Below are 14,683 nucleotides of genomic sequence, written 5' to 3' on the forward strand. Positions count from 1 at the left end.
AGTTCGGTATGAATATCGCCCGGGATATCCACAGGGCCACTTGAACGAGCGGCAGAAGTGAAGAGAAATCGTGAAAGGACAGATCTGGTCGGTCGGGACGGTCGTGCGTAATGGGACAGAGGAAATGGTCGTGATAAACGTCGGGTGACGCGGGCGTGGCGGTTCGTGAAGGAGCTGGAGCTATCGGACTGAGATCACGATGCCGTGTCCGTTCAATGTTTCGACGCTGGAGAGCTTGACCGGTGAATCATCAATGGAGGTTACAGCCGGATGAGATCAATAGTGATCTTGGAGTGGTGATAGGATGGATGGTCTGAGCAACAATAGGTCGTCCAAATTGATGATGCAATGGGATGCAAGGGACCCGGGAAGAACTGAAACGGACGAGCTAATCGGACAGACGAAGCAACGTCGTCGTCGATGGCTTTCGCTTTCGGATCAAAGCAGTCTTCTCATCAATGCGGTTGATCTGATCAGACGATGGATTGCTTGCGTTGCTTGGTCCGGAGATGGTCGTGGCACGGAGGAACGAGAGTGATAAGGAGTATAGGTGGCGGATCGGTAGGTAGGTGTGTGTGAAGGTCGGAGGAGAAGGGAAGAGTGGAGGGATATGGTTCAGTCGTCACAAGCCTTGAGGTTGAGAGCCTTGCTGGGGGGTAGTTGCGTCAGGGAAACGAGGTGGTGGAATGTTGTGGAGGAGGTGACGTTGGAGTCAGGAATGAAGGAAGCCTTCGAAGCTTAAGCTCTTGACTGGGTCTTCGGCAACGAATTCTAGAACGACGCTGGTCGAGAGGCGTAGAATCTCGTCAGGTGGCAGTGAAGGCGGAAGTGGTTGCGTGGAAGAGAGAGGCAATTGAGTCAGGAATTAGGTAGCCTGGAAGGAGTGATGACAGCAACCGATAGCAAGAGGCTTCAAGATCAAGGAGTGGACGACACGAATGCGAATGGATGGGAAGAAGGAACGAAGATAGATGTGAGAGAAATGAGTAGGTAGGTAGGATTATGACATGAGATGTGAAGAAGAGGGGAGGATGAAGATTAGGAGTAGATACGAGATGGGAGCTTAAGGTGGGTGGTGGGATGAAGATATGGGAGATTGCAGGTGTTTGGAGAGAGTCGAGATGGGGGATGGACGATGGAGGGGCGGCAGCGGGAAGAAGACGGTGAAGAGCAACAACACGCAGATTGGGTGAACGCAGCAGGGATTGAGGGGGAGGGAGAAGGTCAAGAATCGGATGGGAATTGAAAGGCGACACCAGAAGAGGGTGGAAGAGTGAAAGAGTTGAAAAGCAGGGGAGGGCGGAGGGATTCAAGCAGCTTAGCAACAATGGCTCGAGGGTCCAGTGACTCCAGGTGCAAGATCGCTGCGTTGTGAATGGTGTAAAGAATCAATAATTCGCAACGATGGCGGGCGGTGTAGTTCGCGGATTAAGGGGGGTTTTAGTGACTCGGCGATTGCGAGAGAAGCTGCTAGAACACACCACCCACTGGAGCGCCGGGAGTCCGGGAGTCGGGGAGTCAAGTGTTCAATCGAATTCAAGGCGCCCGGCAGCCCAGAAACACCCTCAGCGCACCCAAAACAACGAGCAACAAGGGTGTCTGCAGCTGCCTGCAGTAGCCTGTATGAAAACCCAGCCAATCACAATGTAATCTTGCCAGTTTGCGCCCCCCCCAACTCCACGAGTCATAGGTAATATACCACATTAAGCATAATGGTGAAAGAAACATGCTTGTTAACACCATCTAATTGCCACCACCCATTCACGTCAGGTACCGGTATTCCATTACGACAACCTCCCCAGAATTACCGCATTCCCCCATTCATTTGCGTACGACGATTTTGGCCGTGCAGTCATCACTGGACCCTCTTTTCAAAAGAACAGATCAGAACGCATCACGGAACTCGGACAAAGAAGCACGTTGCGGGCTCAAAGACCACATGATCATCACATGGAGCCTTGGGGACCGGTCGGAATTCGGATCGCGAGGAGCCTCAACGGTCATTGCCATGGAAGAATGGCGAATTGTCCTATGACGCCTCCGCTCTCCATTGTTGTCCCATTCCCTCAATACTCTCAATCCAATCTGCGTTGTCCCATCCACCAACGGTGTTTGGCAACATTGTTACACCTCCTCCATATCCTATCTAGCGTTCCTCCGAAAGCGGGAATAACGGCATCAATAATAGTCCGTGCATACTCACACTAACCCTGTTTATCCTAGTGCTGCCCTCAAATAGCAGGAATAGGGATCTCCCCAAGTCGAAGTCATCCAACCAGCTGACGTCGTGCAATTTCCCGCACCAGCAGCCGCTTCAGTTGCCTGTTCTCCTCTCTCTAAATAATACACAGCAGACGCAACTATCCAGCACCCCTCGCTCCAATCGTTCGTACAGGTCGTCATGAGGGGTGTCCTGCGACCCTGCCCCGTCTCGAGCAGAGTGGCAGCATGACAGGCGCCCATCACGCGGCCGCTGCGGAAGCGCCATCGAACGCCAGTGCTGAGTGGATGACCGCGCAAAGAACCTTCTCGAGGGATTCATCTCCTGAGACATATTTAGTTGCTGGAATAATGCTTATTGTTTTGGTGGACGGAACTGAACTGCCGACGTTCGAGTGAGAGATGCAACGTGTTCAGATCCTAACGCCATGACTTGATGACTGGGAGTCTGGGACGGAGCGGAGTCAGGTGAATGTATCAAAGACGAAAGGACACCGTGGAACGGGCCCACTCCTTCAGGTACCAGAAGTACTGCTAGTCAGAACTCAGAATCGGGACACTTGTGCGGATTACGGTCGTAACTCGCTCCCGACCAACCCACCCTATCCTATCGCACGTCTCCCATCATTTCACCACCAACGTGTCCCTCTCCCCTTCGTCGCCGCAGCGCCATGTATGCCGTCCCCTTCTCCCCTCTGCGAATCACCTCTCTCCTACCTCCTCGTCCCCGCGAATCCAGGGCCCTAGCTGCGTCATGAAAGTGCCGCTCGTCCCTCGCCAGCAACGATCGTCGCGTGCGTCAGGTTCGGCTTTCGGGTTCCGTGGGCGCGTTTCAGACGGCGCTTGTCCGCGTTTGGGGCGTTGGATACGAGAACGGATTGTGGGGAATTGGGAAACGGGGTTTTGGGAGTTAGGAGTTGAGACATGCGTGAAGTACCGTGGTGGATCGGATGTTTAGGAGTCGGTTTGAGTCTCGCCTTCGACGATGGCTTTGGAATAAGGAGAGGCAATTGTCCTTCTCAAACTATCCGCTGCGATGAACATTTACAGATGTCTCGCCCTCAAGTAATCCACTGCTATTCCCGTACCCAACTCCCGCTTCTCTCCATCCCTCCTTTCCATCTATAAGCGCAACTATCATGAAACTCCCCGCTATTAGGGTACCAACGAGAACAACCCAGCCATCCTCTCCTGACCACAAACACGAGACAAAGTCAACATGCACAGTAGAGGGAATCCCGTAGTAGGGAGTAACAAATCCTGAAACGATTCGCCCCCACCCCTATTCCCGACCAGCCCAGCGGGAAGCATCCCAGCTGCTTCATGTTAATTGACGGCGGGAAGCGTTCGGGAGCCAGGTTGGCAGCAGATATGAGATGGATAGTGAGCAATATGGGAATAGGCGGTTGTGATATGACGGGCGTAGGCATGGATAAGGAACTTTCGTGTCGTCAGGGCCCGATTAGCAAGGCGATATTAACGTTGAGAGCTTGGCCTTGATGGCAATCCGTACGACTTGGATATCAGCCCAGTGAGCAGGATCGTTGTGAATCCTTGATAGTTTGATTCTTATCAGCGATCAATTATCATCCCCTCTCAAATCTCAATTCCAATCATTCAGAGCATGATCTCCCAACAGCCGCCAACCGCACCCTCCCGACTTCAATACTAACGCCAATAACAAGCAGTGCCTAGCGATGCTGCGAATACCCGCCGTAGCATCACCGCGCCAACCCTCCCTCCTGCTGTACCCCTTCATTTTCCTCCTAACAAACCTGTACCACTCCAACCTCGCCCTGTCCTCCCAACCCAGCCCCTCTAAACCTCTCTTCACTGACCCTCCTCGACACAGCTCCGTCGCACGGCATTGTGGGCCGGGATCTAGGCCGCTCGACGGACCCGACGCGGTTTGGTATACCTTTCGTGATGTGAGAACGCGAGCGGGCAGTGGGGGAGACTGGACGGGGAGGAGGGGACAGGATCGATGGCGTGTGGTAGGTAATACGGGAACGGGTGCTCATGGCAAGGCGGCTAGGTAAGGTATCCTGATTCCTGATTGTTATGCTCCCTAGTTCTTGTAGACTGCTGAGGATCTGATTGATGTTTATGGAGTATTCGTTGTGGCTATTGGAGGTAGGAGATAGACTGAGCGCGACTGAACGTCTCGATCCTGGATTCATAAAATCCCGTTGGAGTACAGCTGTCAGCTACGGACTACACTGTATGACTTGACGATTTTCCTCTGCAATACCCCCCGCCATCGAAGCAGTCTGAGAAAGTCGCGTCGTTGTAGTAGCTAACAAGACGATATGGGAGAATTGAGGGCTTTGGACTTTGAAGGATTCACAATGTATGTATCCGTGCCGCAGCGTAACGCGGAGGCTGACTTCGTATTACTTCCTTCCAAGCTCCCCCCGCATATTCCCGTCCCAGCAGGACATGCATAGCCGCCTTCCACAGCGCAGTTAATTGCTTGACCTCGACTAACCGTGCCACATTTTGGATATCCAGAGAATGGGCGGTTAAGAATAGAAGACATCGTCATCGAGCAATGGCCAGGAAAGCACTGTTGCTGACTTGCTGTCGACTTGCGCCATCGGTGCCTCCGTGGACTTGACTATGCCGCAAGCGGCCGGTCGGCAGCCCGCTTAGGCCAAGCGTTCATGGCGCCGGGGTTGGCGATTCGCAGGTTTGAGGATTCAGGTCGTGTATTCTCATCATGTCTTAGAATTTGGATGGATCAATAAAACTATTGCTCCCATATGTGCTGTTGTGTTGGTTTCCAGTCAGTGATCGACTCTTCGGAATTATTTGACTTCTGTCAACGTGCTCCTGAGTCCACCCTGAACTCTCATCGCTTAACGTTCCCAAGTCACGATCATCAGAACGGGGTGGATCGGCGACACCCCACAAAGTCACTACGCTCCTGTCCGTGGCGTCCACTAACTCAGGGGCTTCTCCGCATGACCTTTTCCAATACTGCTCCGTCGCTCATGGATAACCACCTTTCCTGGGTCGGGGCGTGGGTCAGATGCTGCATCCTAATTCTTGTCATTCAGGTATTGGCGTTCTTTGCAATTCATGACAGGGCCCTTGGTACGCTCAAGATGTTGTGTCATGCATTCCGATATGGAAATTAGGAGAATTTGAAGGTCCTGCGGCCTGCCTCGTCTCGACCACGCTTGGCAGAAAAAGCGAGTTAGAAACGGTCAAGTGACGCGGAGACTGGTGCTGGGATCTAGCCCGCGGGTTCAGCGGGAGGGAGCGCAGCGATGCTGTGCGTGTGCGTTCAGAGTGGGGACAGTTTTCTGGGGTAGAAAATTAGAAATGGAGTCTGGTCGCCCATGTTCGAGGTTGAAAGAAAACAATTCACAGAATCGTGTTTTCGTCATGGAATCTTCGATTTTGCCATTTGCGAGACGGGTAGACTGGAGTAGCGTCATCTTGCGAAGTAATACAGGGGATTCGATCGCGATCCAGATATCGGATAGTGAAATGCAGAAATACAATCGAATCCTCGCGCAGCGCAAAGTTTGCCTGGGAGTTTCATCTCGAGACACTCGCAAACGCGGTTGAGGAAAGATTCTCCATACATAGTAAAGACTTACATAGTACAATACCTGTCTCGTCCTCATTGGCGACTACGCTGAGGGACATATATTAGCGTTATAGGACGTTGAACAGCTCAACAAATTGGCCATTCTAATTAATCCCATAGGGTCTCTACTGTGTTAGCGAATCTCACGATAAGTCTCACGAGTCAATAATCCGACCCTATCGACGATCTCCTGGTTCTGGTGACCACATCCCCCATCTCACAAGCAGCAAATTTTTCTATTTCTCTTATCCGCATTGGTGGTTCCATTTCGGCTGCTCTTGGAGCCCATCCATTTGCGAACCTCGTTGGTTCCGGGCGTTGCTGGTTATGCACCTAGGAGCGGCTGCATGACGCCTGTAAGAGAGGAGGGCAGATATGCAGCGGAGGACGGGCGAAACTGGGCCCTGGAGCTCCAAGTGGTGGGTGGATGGGACGGAGGATATGCAGGTGCAGGTAGAATGCAGAGGTGCAGTAGTGGCCTGCGTATAGAGGCCTTACGGACCTAATTAGATGAGGGTGGAGAAATGGTGTGGAGAATTTGCATACCGCGTAGTGCGTACAGCACTATGTACATAGTAAAGTCGGGAGGTAGGCTGAGAGAGGAGAGTGCGAAACTGTTAGAAGCATGAAGATATAGGGTTGGTGGCGGCGAATATACACAATTGACCTGGTTTATTCGATGTTGCTGCGCTTCGATATCGAGGGCTTTGCCACACAGGATGGAAAGTGCAGACGCTTAACGAAGGCTAGACCTAGAAACAAGATCGAGATCGTTAAGAGATGCTTATCGTCTGTTAGCACGAGGGTTGAAATACTTTCTCAAACTTCCTGCTTGGATTGGGCATCCCCATCGTCCCGTCCGGGACAATCAGCTCAGTCCATCCTTCATCTGGATCCGTCAATTATCCCCGGTAGTTCATTCAATTTCGAATACCTCCTCCATGTCATCATGCACTCACGCACATGCAAAGTGATGATCTGGCATATTGCATCCATCTCATCAATCAGATCCGCTCCACCAGTTCGAGCATCGTTAGCGTCGCTTTCACCGCCATCTGGTCTCATTAGCTGCATATTATGGCTTCCATACGTTGACGGCTTGGGTTTTCATTGGACTGCTAATCGGACTTGAGGTTCAGAGATTGACGTCCGAGATGAAATGTTGAAGAATTTTGACGTTGAGAGACCGGAATGTTTGGCGAGGTGAGATGGCTCTGCGGCACGGTTCTGTTGAGGATGGGTGGATGCAATTACTTCCAAAGTGGAGGTGAAGATGGAGAGAGACGGTCGATAGATCGTCCAGTGGCTTTCTCACCGCTCGGAGGAAGTATTCTTGGTGGAGGTATGCGATTCCAATTCATCGTGAAATGGTTCAATGATTGCTAGGATCTAAAAACGCCATCTACACGATACGTGAAGGGAATAAGCGAAGATTAGTCGTTCGACAATGAGATATTAGCTGCACAAGAAATATATGACCGTTCTGTTGGAGCACAGGCATCTCTGATAGAGAACTATCATGCACGTAGTGAAATAGATAGAATACGGGTATGGCAAACTTACGAACATCGAGCACAAAGCACGTCACTGAACCGCAACATCACCATCACCAATACCCCACCATCAAACATTACCGTATCCCAATCCCATCAAATCTATCCCAAATCTCCCAAATTGCGTTTCACATCCCGCCGCTTTCGCCCAGCCGTTGTCCCAGGATTTTCAAAACCCCGTCAGCCCGTGTAATATCGGACCCTGGCGCTTCGCCGATAAGATAGACCACCGTTCTGACGTCTGCCAAAAACCATCGATGCGGACGAGCAAGGACCCTTGTACCAATCTATTCAACCGCCTGGGATAGCAGCCAACATCTGCTGCAGACAATAGGGGCAGAAGAGTCGTCGAGCGTGCATTGCATTGGTCGTGTGGGTTATCCGCAATCACGAGACGGCGGTCGAAGCCGGTAGAGTGGTGGAGTAGACTTTGAGGGTTGACCTGGACGTTCGGGGTTCGCAGTTGGCGCTAGTCTTGATAGGATCGTGAGTATCGATTACGGATCAATAGACAAGGAGCGAGAAAATGAAGATTGAGGGAGTGGAAGTGGTGTTGCTCGATATCGGTGAGTGCAGCGCTGCATCAGATCACGAATTTGATATTGGATCGAGGCGTACAATAATCGACCTTCACCAAAGTAGCGAGAGTATATTGTATTGCCCCAGACGAATTCAAGAGCATGGAATATTGGGGTTTAATGATACGATTATTGATCTTCATCGTCATATAATTTTCTTCGATAACACCAAACTGACTTCTTTTGAACCAATGTACAGAGGGCACCATCCTTCCCATTGACTTTGTCAAAAAAGAGCTAGTATGTCCCCTTACTCCTCTCCTTTCACCCTACTGACCATCGCCAGTACCCCTACGCTCTCCGAGGACTTCCCAAGCTCCTCGACCAGCACTTCAAGAAACCCATTCCCGCGCTCGTCGAGCCCATCGCTCTCTTCCCCCCTGAGGTCCGCCGCAGTCCAGCAGATCTCTATACCCACCTGCATGATCTCACCGAAAAGGACATCAAGCACCCCGGCCTCAAGCAACTACAAGGCCATGTCTGGCGCCAAGGCTACCGAGACGGCGTGCTGAGAGCTCGACTGTTCCCCGACGTCAAACCCGCTTTTGATCGCTGGGCCGCGAACGGCAAAACGCTTGCGATCTATTCGAGTGGGAGCGTACAGGCGCAACGGCTGCTGTTCCAGCATGTCGAGGATCCAGAAAATCCAGGGCCGGATACGGTGAAGGATTACGAAGGGTACTTCGACCAAAATTACTTCGATACGCAGAATGCCGGGATGAAGGCGGAGCAGGTGAGCTATGTGAAGATTGCGGCAGCGCTGGGGAAGAAGCCCGAGAGCATTCTGTTTTTGAGTGATAGTGACAAAGGTAAGCTGGTCGATTGCATGGCGAACGCAGCAGAGTACTGACTAGATGATAGAGGTCCTCGCGGCCAAGTTAGCGGATATGCAATCCGTGCTTGTTCAGAGGCCGGGGAACCCGGAGCAGGACATGGCGGCGCTGTTGGATGTTGTGGGAACTTTCGATGAGTTGAATTTGGTCTGAAAAGGGGGAGAAGGGTTCATTCCATGTTGGCATTATTCATGAATACTAGTACTATTGCATACTCGGTGTTGGGTTTGACTTCAGTATTCCTAGACTAAAGTTATCCTGACCCTGTTCTATAGGGCCGTTTCCTAGACTCCCATGCTAGAGCCTAATGTTCCAATGGTTCCAACGCCATGCGGATACGTAAATCGCTTGCTTTATGGCCTTTTACCCGACCTGTAGCGCCCAACTCTGGCCAAGTTTAGCCAGCAGATAAGGATTCCTCGCCCAGCCTGAGCTATGAGGCACCGTTAAGTCCATTCATCCCATTGGCTGTCCCATTCGCCAATTCGTTTCCGTCCTCTTCCATTACCGTTGAAAATGCGGGCTTTGACAGACAACCTGGGCAATTATGCATCTGCTCATGACTGAAGATATCGCAGTCAATGCAGAAGTGGCCTTCACAAGCCTCACACTCGTACCGCGAGCTCTCACTCGCGCCCAATTCCTTGCTCAACTGATCCCGTTCTCTTTCTTCTTGACTTTCCCCTCCATTCTCCATCACCTCATCCTCTCTCCCCTTTCCTTTATCTCTCCTACTACCGCCAACATCGTCCACCCCAGCGCCCATAGGTATCGTCGGGAACTTAATCAAACAACCAGCGCACTGTACGGTCCCTTTCTCCCTCGCTCGTTTCCAGGTCACGGCAATCCAGTTGCGCAGAGGAAATAGGTGGTGATAACTCCGCGCCAGATGCGTCGAGAGGATCAATGTCAGCCCGCACGCCGGGCACGTCGCTGGCAAACTGCACAGCTTGGCTTTGCACCTCGAGCAGGTATACCCGCCTCTCGACAGCGTCCCATGGCACGCACACAACGACGGCGCATCCGTGATGGTCCTCGACGGAAACCCCATGCACAGTAGCGACGCGCCCACGGGGCCAGCCGCCCCATCCTCCGCCGTTCCCTCCGTCGCCCCTGACCGGATCGCTGGCGGCGTCGTGGTGCTCATCAGCAGGTCGCGGAGGTGCGGCTCGTCCAGCGCAACATTGTAGCTCGCATCGGACCCGGAATTCGTCCGCTCGCAGATCTCCTGGCAAATTTTCAAGCGGCCGGACATGCCGATGATGGAGACGCGGAGGCGGTCACGCGCGCACGCCGCGATGGTCTTGTGGATGTCCCCGGGGTCGAGGGATAGCAGCGCGCCGAGGATGATGATCACCTCCCGCGTGCCGTGACTCGGCGTGTGATACAGCTGCGCCCGCGCCATCTCCAGCGCGTTCTGTAATGACGGATTCCCCTTCGGTTCGCGCGGGCTCTCGCGAGGGTTGACTGGATTTCGGAGCGATTGGATGGCGGTGATGTGGTGAGTGGGGTTGCCGGACAAATCGGAGATCAGGTGGCAGAGGCCGTCGTGCATGACCATCACGGCAAGCTGACTGATGGGGTTTTGCTCGAAGAATTCGCGGACGTAGGTGGTTGCGTGCTTGAGGGTGACGAGGTAGCGAGTGGGTCGCATGTCTTTTTCGGCCATGGCGGCGCTGAGGTCGAGGATGAGGACGACATGCCGGATGATGCCGCGTTGGAAGGGCTGGGTATCTTGTCGGAGTCTGGTGTGTCTATGAGCTTTGGAATCGTATGAACGCATGCTTGAGTAATGTTTAGGTTTGAAGACTGAAATGGAGACTTGTTGATGTTCAGGAGGTCAAAGGGGGTTTGAATAGAGAGGGGCAATATTGAATACGATATTCGCAAGTGAAAGTGATCATGGCCAAAATAAACATGACAATATCGTATGGAAGAGATTCTAAAGAATGCATATCACTGCTGCTACCCGCAGGACTGACAACATTCACATGGTAATCTGCCACAATCACCTCTCTCCATTCATCATCCTTTTTCTTCTTATCCAACTATACCATAAGGTCCTCCAACAGGATTAGGCCTCTAAATCGCTTGCAAGACACAGCAATCACAAACCATACAAACCACACAGACTTAGAATATAAGGAAAACTTAAACCCACCTCTCCCTCTTCCTCGCCTCCACCAACTCCTCCACACTGGCCCCAATCCTTCCCCCAATCTCCCTCAACCCCCGATTCTTCCCCTTTACCCCGCCCTCCCACGACTTCCCTTGTGGCGCTTTCTCCCCTCTTTTCTCCCTCCGCTTCTCCTTGCCGTTTTCGCGTCGCGAGCGCTTGTTGTGGGCGGTCGCGTTGATGGAGAAGCCTTCGTGGCCGGAGGACTCGGTGTCGTGGTCGACGTCGAGGGAGGCGGCGGAGGGGGGGGACGCGACGTATTCGGCGTCGGAATCCATGGTGGATGGGAGGCAGGGGCGGAGATGGGGATTATTGGAGGGTGGATGGATGGGCGGAGGGAGGGACACGGGTGTGGGGTGGGCTACAAGTTTGGGTGAGGGACACGGGAGATCTTCAGGTGGGGGTAATGAGGATGGACGGAAACAGAGAATCTGTGTATTAAGGATTTAATGTACAATGTATGAAGAAGTTGATCGGAAGATCGTTGGTCTCTATCAGTATGAGTTGAGGTTGAGATCAGTATCACGTGATATCAAATTTATCAGCTATCTTGGATTCCCTAAATCGAAGTCACTTGCATACCAGTAGGAGTCAAATTACCTGCGGGAATCGCTTCGAACAAGTCTCCTTAGTAGTCTAAAGTATTTCATTTCGATGTATTCAACTAAATTAAGCTGGCCGTCTCTCCATCCACGGCCAGTTCTCAATCCCTTCTCTCCTCCCATCCACAAGCCGAACGACCAGGCAGAAGCGTAGGATATCAAAGGCCTGTTAATGTAACGCCGTGCTAAATAATCCCAAAATGTTCACTTCGTTCGCTTGCTGCTTCGCTCACTTCATGCCTCGCTCTTCAACTCTTGAGCGTTTACCATCCATTCCTGAGGGTACTCGAGGCAATGGTATAGAAAAGCGAATAGGACTTGCGACCCATGCATGATCCAACGCGGCTCACTCTACCCAAGCTCTGCCATTCCCTTTCATCTCGCAAATACCCAAAACACCCTCATTACGCATTATACTTCTTGAAGTTGAGTAAATGCAAAACCAATCAAAGCAACCGCATGCACTGCTAGCACTTATCATGCTGCTGGGATGGGCCAGTCGTCTTCCGTGATACTCGACCAGAACACCCAGATCATGACGACGGAAAGCAAGACGAAGAGGGACTCGAACATGCCGCCGTTAATGCGACCTTTGCTGCCGGTGCAGATGTGCACGCTAACGACGAATTGGAAGATCTGGCTGAGGGCGAAAAGAAGGGCAGCAGCGCCAAGGTACACTGTTGGCAAAATGGAAATCAGCACGTCTGTTAGGGGTAAAGGATGTAGGGCAACGTACGCATTGGTTTTCTCTCCCCAAGTATTCGTAGGACCAGGAAGGTTTCTAGCACGAAAAAGACGACCAGGAACACCAGTGGTGCAAGCAGATACAGCGTGTACAGCGCGTATGCTTGGTTTGGTGGATTCAGGGTGTCGTCCCAGTATCCCGTCCAGCTGTAGCCCGTATCAAGCGCGATATATCCGGTGCCGACGAAGAGAATGAGCGCCGAGACGATGGTCAATCCCATGGAGAGTGGCGTGCCATCTTCCAGGAGCTGATAGCCGACAACCCCGTTGAGCATCAGCATCCAGACTGATGCGATCACGGCGGCGATGTGTAAAGCGGAGAAGACCTGAGAGGTTAGTTATTTCGTTCCTAATCCATAACCCAAATCGTAACTAGGGGAACCGTACAATTCGAACCTTCCCGTCGAGCGGGAAGAAACCGACGGAGAAGATTTCGCAAATCGAAACGATTATATAGCCAATGAGGAACATTTGCATCTCTCTGTGGTGATTGTCAACATATGGCTCTTTCATGTGAACACTTTGACGTCGCACCTTCGGCCTACTGCCGCCTTCTTCATTTGTGAACGCCATAGCAAAAAGAATGAGACAAGTATTGCAACGAAGCAGAACAATATCGATCCTATAGACTTGTCAGCATTGCCCGTTATCGAGCAAGTACTGAGAGGTTCCGCATACCGAGGTTTCCCAAATAATTGTCGTTGCTCAATGTTATGCCGTTTAGGTCGCATCCGCCATAACCGTCACCGCCTCGAGTCGGCGATTCGTTAAAGAGCTATATCTATCAGCATTCGCGCTCCCATTGATTATTCGTGACCCGGTATTCTTACATTACAGACTGCGCATACACATGTTAGCATTTTGTCCATACAATGCCTTGCAGTGACGTGAAACACAGCCGCTTTGAGAGAACAATGGGATACACACCTGGAATTGTCGCTCTCGCACTCCCCGAGTCTCGACAGAAGTCAAACCATTTCCCATAGTTCGACATCCTGCCGACCACGCAGTGTGCGACGGTTGTCCAGGCCGGAGAAGCTGCGCTGGGAGATCTCGCTGGGATCGGATTTCGTTTGTTACACGATCGACGTCAGGCGTATGGCTTCTTCGCGCTTCAATTCGACTCGCTAATTGACAGATTCGCTGGAAAATTGGTCGGGATATGGAGTTATCGTAGGCGCTTCTATTGATTGATTGTCGTTGCAAGTCAAATGAAAGGTCGAATGCGAGGTCGAATGTGATGTGAGGTGAGGTGTCGATGCCGATGGATCGCGATGCAGATGGCGGAGTGAGAGGAGCAGAATGGGCCGACGACGTAAGCAAGGAGGCTCACAAAGTCACAATGGGCGTCAGAGGATCCGAATGCAAATGATTGGACTGAAATGTGAATAGCACAGAGCGAGAGGATTGGGCAACGGCTGTAACATGTGTGAGAGAAGCAAAGGCTCCCCTTCTCGAAGCAACAAGATTCAGGTAGGAATCAGGTTTGCTGTTGTTGCCAAGGAGTGAGAAGGTGAACAGTCCACTCTACGATCCCTGACACGCCAATATCCTGCCAACTAATTACACACGTAACAACGCAAGATTTCTCGCAGCAACCCAGTCGACCAACGACAAGGGCCGCATGGCAAATCTCAAATCTGTGGCGCAAATTGGGAATTGGGCAGACAGGACGGGCAAAGATCGTGGACTGTGGGACTATGGACTGTGGAGACAGGGTTTAGCACCTCTGGCCCTCAATGATCTCCCTCAGCAGCTCAGCCCCGTTTCAAACGTATCAGTTAGCGCCCCGGTGCCTGGATCTCCGGTTTGAGAGGTTAATCAAAGCATAATAATGATACCATGTGATCCCTCATCACGCATGGTCGCGTGGACGATGGAAACATGATCGATCAACGACCTGCACCGACGACGAAGAGGAGGGTGGTAATGACTAGGAGCAAGGAGAAGATACAGAAGACCCTGGAGCTTCCCTGAATTGAATCTCCCCGGTGTGGAACTTGCTCCATATCCGTACCGATTCCCGAGATGAGATTGATGGGTAAGGCGATGATCCATCGCAATTTCAGGTCTAACAAGGGTAGACCACATCCGCTCCGATGAAGTCCCAAACTTGCCATCTCCTCGATGCGCAATCTACTTACATACACTGTTTATGGCATTGGTTTCGCCTCGACGAACCATCTATTCTCATTTGGCGTTCTAGAATTATGTGGCTCAGCCTGCCACGATGCATCGGCCTAGCACTCTAGATAGCCTGATGACATGGCTAGCCTAGCGATGCCAATTCGCTCTAAACATCATTCGTTTTATGCAAAATGCATTTAGAGATTTGAATGGTCTATTGTTGTCTAAACCATCGAATTTGATACGCCTATT

At 51.8% G+C, this 14,683-nt stretch overlaps 3 protein-coding genes across 3 annotated transcripts; 1 reads left to right on the top strand and 2 right to left on the bottom strand.

Moving 5' to 3' along the window:
* Positions 1-7,412: 7,412 nt before the first annotated feature.
* P152DRAFT_460828 (enolase-phosphatase E1) lies at positions 7,413-9,131 on the top strand. Its single transcript, XM_033679998.1, has 4 exons — positions 7,413-7,937; positions 8,149-8,189; positions 8,236-8,758; positions 8,811-9,131. The coding sequence occupies exons 1-4, from the start codon at positions 7,898-7,900 to the stop codon at positions 8,933-8,935; spliced, it is 729 nt and encodes a 242-aa protein (XP_033531643.1). The 5' UTR covers positions 7,413-7,897; the 3' UTR covers positions 8,936-9,131.
* Positions 8,730-10,999, bottom strand: P152DRAFT_460830 (TFIIH basal transcription factor complex, subunit SSL1). The gene is made up of 2 exons (XM_033679999.1): positions 8,811-10,999; positions 8,730-8,758 (listed from the first exon to the last, which is right to left on the bottom strand). Exon 1 carries the CDS (start codon positions 10,563-10,565, stop codon positions 9,216-9,218), a length of 1,350 nt encoding a protein of 449 aa, XP_033531644.1. The 5' UTR covers positions 10,566-10,999; the 3' UTR covers positions 8,730-8,758; positions 8,811-9,215.
* A 1,038-nt stretch (positions 11,000-12,037) lies between these two features.
* Positions 12,038-13,298, bottom strand: P152DRAFT_475874 (uncharacterized protein; the record flags this gene model as incomplete). The annotated part of the gene is made up of 7 exons (XM_033681450.1): positions 12,038-12,237; positions 12,297-12,630; positions 12,692-12,785; positions 12,839-12,926; positions 12,983-13,079; positions 13,135-13,142; positions 13,232-13,298. The coding sequence occupies 7 exons, from the start codon at positions 13,296-13,298 to the stop codon at positions 12,038-12,040; spliced, it is 888 nt and encodes a 295-aa protein (XP_033531645.1).
* Between the last annotated feature and the right edge of the window lie 1,385 nt (positions 13,299-14,683).

This window comes from Eremomyces bilateralis, assembly GCF_010015585.1.
Source record: "Eremomyces bilateralis CBS 781.70 unplaced genomic scaffold P152scaffold_20, whole genome shotgun sequence".
NCBI lineage: Eukaryota > Fungi > Ascomycota > Dothideomycetes > Eremomycetales > Eremomycetaceae > Eremomyces > Eremomyces bilateralis.